Source organism: Octopus sinensis, linkage group LG29, assembly GCF_006345805.1.
Source record: "Octopus sinensis linkage group LG29, ASM634580v1, whole genome shotgun sequence".
NCBI lineage: Eukaryota > Metazoa > Mollusca > Cephalopoda > Octopoda > Octopodidae > Octopus > Octopus sinensis.
This window is the reverse complement of record NC_043025.1, coordinates 6,976,488-6,981,487: the sequence shown is the minus strand read 5'-3', so window position 1 is coordinate 6,981,487 and position 5,000 is coordinate 6,976,488. Positions and strand designations below refer to the sequence as shown.

At 38.1% G+C, this 5,000-nt stretch overlaps 1 protein-coding gene across 1 annotated transcript in view; it reads left to right on the top strand.

The window, feature by feature from the left end:
- Nucleotides 1-5,000, top strand: part of LOC115226006 (protein polybromo-1) — a 115,543-nt gene that overhangs the window by 66,738 nt on the left and 43,805 nt on the right. Inside the window, exon 7 of the mRNA XM_036514796.1 lies at nucleotides 3,931-4,016. Within this exon, the coding sequence (XP_036370689.1) occupies nucleotides 3,931-4,016 (86 nt within the window). The remainder of the gene's footprint in view (nucleotides 1-3,930; nucleotides 4,017-5,000) is intronic.

Here is a 5,000-nt window from a genome sequence, read left to right as displayed (position 1 = left end):
GTGTGTATGTAGGTATGTATATATGTATATATATATCTATGTGTATGTATATATATATATATATGTATAGACATATGTATGTATATATATGTATATACATATGTATGTATATATATATGTATGTATATACATGTGTATATACATATGCTTTAACCCCGCCTCCAGACGACTTTGGAATCTCCTGCAACACTTCTGGATGGTCTCCTTGTTTAAGTTGGTGAATGCTGCCATAATCCTTGCCTTCAGTTCATCTTTGGTGTTCCGCTCAACTATGCATCACGCATAATAATCAAGGGGATTACAATTTGGGGTGATGTGGTCACAGAAACTGTCTGACAGTCATGACTGGGTTCTCCTGCTTGTGTGGCATGGTACATAGCCCTGTTGCCAGACATGGGGGTCTTCCAACAGCTACCCTCTTCACCCAAGGCGGCACCACCTCCTCTAAGCATGTGATGTAGGCTTGAGTATTGAGTCTGAGGCACTGTGGGAAGATGAATGGAGTCACAACGTCGCAGTCGCTAGTGATCACCGGAAACACCATGATGTTGACTCGGTGCACTGTCCTCAGTTTGACACTCAAACACTCTGAAATGTTCGTATTGGAGCTTCCAGCGTGAATGCCAAGCAGTACAGCATGTCATTTCCAAATTGCTGGCTGAGGGAATTGTGTCATGGTGCTATTTTTTTTCAAAGACTGTGCCCAACTGACCCTACTATACTGTGTAGTTGTCAAAATCAAAAACGAACAATGCATATGGGTGACATTGAAAATATAAAATGGTGACAATTTACCCATTGCACCCTGTGTGTATTTGTGTGTGTATGTGTGTATATGTTAGTATATATATATATATATATATAGGAGATAAATAAAAATATATGCATACATACAAACATATATGTACGTACCTACATCTACATGTATATATACATGCATATATAAATAATTATACGGAAGTACAGGACATCACAATAAGACGTAGAAACGAAAAAAGAAAAAAACAAAAAAAAACAAGGAAAACGGAAACGAAAACCAAATACAGGACAGGTTACACAAGGACAAAATCCCCGTCATCAGCTGTCACTAGAGGAGTCAGGCAGTTTCGAAGGCATAACAGGAACACTAATCATAGGCTTCCTGCGAGAGAATAAAATAAAATGTCAAGCAGCGGGGCACAATGAGTACGAACACAAACAAGACGTAAAATAAGACTGCAAAATTAAAATACATGTACAAAAACAAACACAAGAGGACGAACGAAAAAAAGCCTTTTTTCTGCATAGACAAACAATAAAACTGCAAAAATAAAAATACATGTACAAAAAGTACAATTAGTTACAAAACGAGAAAATAACAATGGAAGTGTGTGTATATATATACATATATATGTATATATGGAAGTGTGTGTATATATATACATATATATGTATATATGGAAATGTGAATGTGTATAAATATATACATGGAAGTGTGCATGTGTGTATATATATACATATATATGTATATATTGGAAGTGTGCATGTGTGTGTATATATATATATATGGAAGTGTGCATGTGTATATATATATATATGTATATATATATACAAGTGTGCATGTGTATATATATACATACATATATATATATGTTATATATATATAGAAGTGTGCATGTGTATGTATATATATATATATATATATATATATATATATATATATATGTGTGTGTATATATAGAAGTGTGCATGTGATGTATATATATATATATATATGTATATATAGAAGTGTGCATGTATATATATATATATATATATATATATGTATATATAGAAGTGTGCATGTATATATATATACATATATATGTATATATGTGTGTGTGCATGTGTATATATACATGTATATATTACTCATACATTATCGGTAGGTTTGAAATTTCAATGATACAATCCTATACTATTAGAATGACATTTTAGGATAGGTGTAAGAGGCCAGATCTTGTCGGTTTCAGCATTAAAACACATAGAGGATATGGGTTGGATATGGCTCGTTTGAATGCTAAGAGGTCGACCCTTTAGCATTCAAATTCCTTTTATAAATGTAACACTTGTCCCCGTCACTTAGCGGTTGTCCCCGTCACTTAGCGGTTGTCCCCGTCACTTAGCGGCTGTCCCCGTCACTTAGCGGTTGTCCCCGTCACTTAGCGGTTGTCCCCGTCACTTAGCGGTTGTCCCCGTCACTTAGCGGCTGTCCCCGTCACTTAGCGGTTGTCCCCGTCACTTAGCGGTTGTCCCCGTCACTTAGCGGTTCGGCAAAAGAGACCGATAGAATAAGTACTGGGCTTACAAAGAATAAGTCCCGGGGTTGATTTGCTCGACTAAAAGGCGGTGCTCCAGCATGGCCGCAGTCAAATGACTGAAACAAGTAAAAGAGACCTATTTGTTCATTTTGTTTGGAATTTCTCCTGCATTATCTGGTAGGTTTGAGTTTTCATGAATATGATTGCTTTTAGGGCGATTGTAGGGCAGCTGTGAGACCCTGGATCTGGCTAGTTTGAACATAAGATACGCAGAATATTTGGGCAGGATGTGGCTGGATTAAGTGCTAATGGCGAAAATGGTTTTTGCCCAGGTCAGTCTTCGATGTTCATGTATGTGTGTTCATGTGTGTCTTGGCAGAGCTGCGAGCTGGCAGAAACGTTAGCGCGCCGGGCGAAATGCTTAGCGGTATTTTGTCTGCAGTTACGTTCTGAGTTCAAATTCCGCCGAGGTCGACTTTGCCTTTCATCCTTTCGGGGTCGATTAAATAAGTACAGTTACGCACTGGGGTCGATATGATCGACTTAATCCGTTTATCTGTCCTTGTTCGTCCTCTCTGTGTTTAGTCCCTTGTGGGTAGTAAAGAAATAGGTATTTCGTCTGCCGCTACGTTCTGAGTTCAAATTCCGCTGAGGTCGACTTTGCCTTTCATCCTTTCGGGGTCGATTAAATAAGTACAGTTACGCACTGGGGTCGATATGATTGACTTAATCCGTTTGTCTGTCCTTGTTCGTCCCCTCTGTGTTTAGCCCCTTGTGGGTAGTAAAGAAATAGGTATGTCTGTCTTTGTGTTCCACATCACTTATTAATTATGTGTGTGCGTGTGTTTGTATCCAATGTGTGTGCCCCTGTATCCGTGTCTGCGTGTTCCCATGCACTCCTGGCCTATGCGTGTGCCCACGTGTGAATGTGTGCCTGTGTTTGTGTCTGTACGTGTCACTTAACCATATCCACAATGTAACCATTTACATTTCTTCACACAATCTCTAATCGTGCCACGTGCTTTTCAAGACACACCAAATGGCAACCAACAGATATTTGATTGTAAATACTTCAGAAAATATATAAAATATTTCCAAATGACTTTTCTTCTGTGGTTGCTTTCTCGAAACGCAAACCAATAACAAATAACGAACTATAACCTTTTAATTAATTTCTGCATTTCTTCGCTTGTTTTCCCCCACCCCTTAGCTTTTTTTCTTTTCTTTTTCCATTTTATTTAGTATTTATTTTATTGTCTTGGTTTTCTCTGTAACTAATTAGTCAAATATATATGTACACATGTATGTGTGTGTATGTATATATATATATATATATATATATATATATACATACATAAATATACACACACACACACATGTATATATATATATACATATGTTTATAAATATATATATATAGGCACGTATATGTGCGAACTATGGTTTTATGAAATATTTTTATAATTCTTTATATGATAAACGTTAACTTCCATCTCTTAATTGCAGTTTGTATTTCAAAAATTTCAATTAATTAATTAATTTTCGGGAGACGAAGCCCCCCTCGTTTATTCGTGTCTTTGTTTTTTTTTTCTTTCTTTTTTTTTTTTCTTCTCCCTTGTCCCCCCAACAAAATTTTCCGCTAACCTTCTAGGACGCCGTCGCTTTGCGGAAGCTCATCATGAACCGTAAACATGAATCGGATGTGAGGAAGGCAGTTAAGAGCAGTGCCCGGATCAGGTGAGTTGGATTTTATTGATTTATGGATCGTATGTGTGTGTGTGTGTGTGTATGTGTGTGTGTGTGTGTGTGTGTGTGTGTGTGTGTGTGTGTATGTGTGTGTGTGTGTGTGTGTGTGGTGTGTGTGTGTGATAATGAATGTCAAACCCTTTAGCATTTAAGCAGGACATTTTGTTAAAAGCGGCCGGATCTGGCCCTTCATACTTACCCTACAATGTCATTCTAAAAACAAACATAGGCACAGGCGTGGCTGTGTGGTAAGAAGCTTCCTTCCCAACCACATGGTTCTGAGTTCAGTCCCGCTGCGTGGCACCTTGGGCAAGTGTCCTCTACTATAACCTTGGGCTGACCAGATCCTTGTGAGTGGATTTGGTAGACGGAAACTGAAAGAAGCCCATCGTATGCGTGTGTATATATATATGTATATATATGTGTGTGTGTGTGTGTATTTGTGTGTTCATGTGTCCCCCACCCACCCACCCACCATCGCTTGACAGCTGATGTTGGTGTGTTTACGTCCCTGTAACTTAGCAGTTTGGCATAAGGGATTGATTTAAGGTGGCGAGCTGGCAGAAACGTTAGCACGCTGGGCGAAATGCATACCCATATTCCGTCTGTCGTTACGTTCCGAGTTCAAATTCTGCCGAGGTCGACTTTGCCTTTCATCCTTTCGGGGTCGATAAATTAAGTACCAGTTACGCACTGGGGTCGATTTGTTCAACTAAAACTCCTTAAGGTGGTGCTTCAGCTCACTGAAACAGTTATAAGTATAACACAAAAAAAAAAAAAGAACCACATCACCAAAATCTCAAAGCTCTAAGATAATGTGTGATTAACCCGTTCGCAATTAGATTATTCTCTCAAATGTAATGCTTATTTATCAATATTGTCTTTTGAATTAATCAAGGATTATCGGACAGCTTTGAGATTTCGATGAAGCAATCATTTACTTTTGAAGGACATTGCTGACTAGATGTGAAAGGC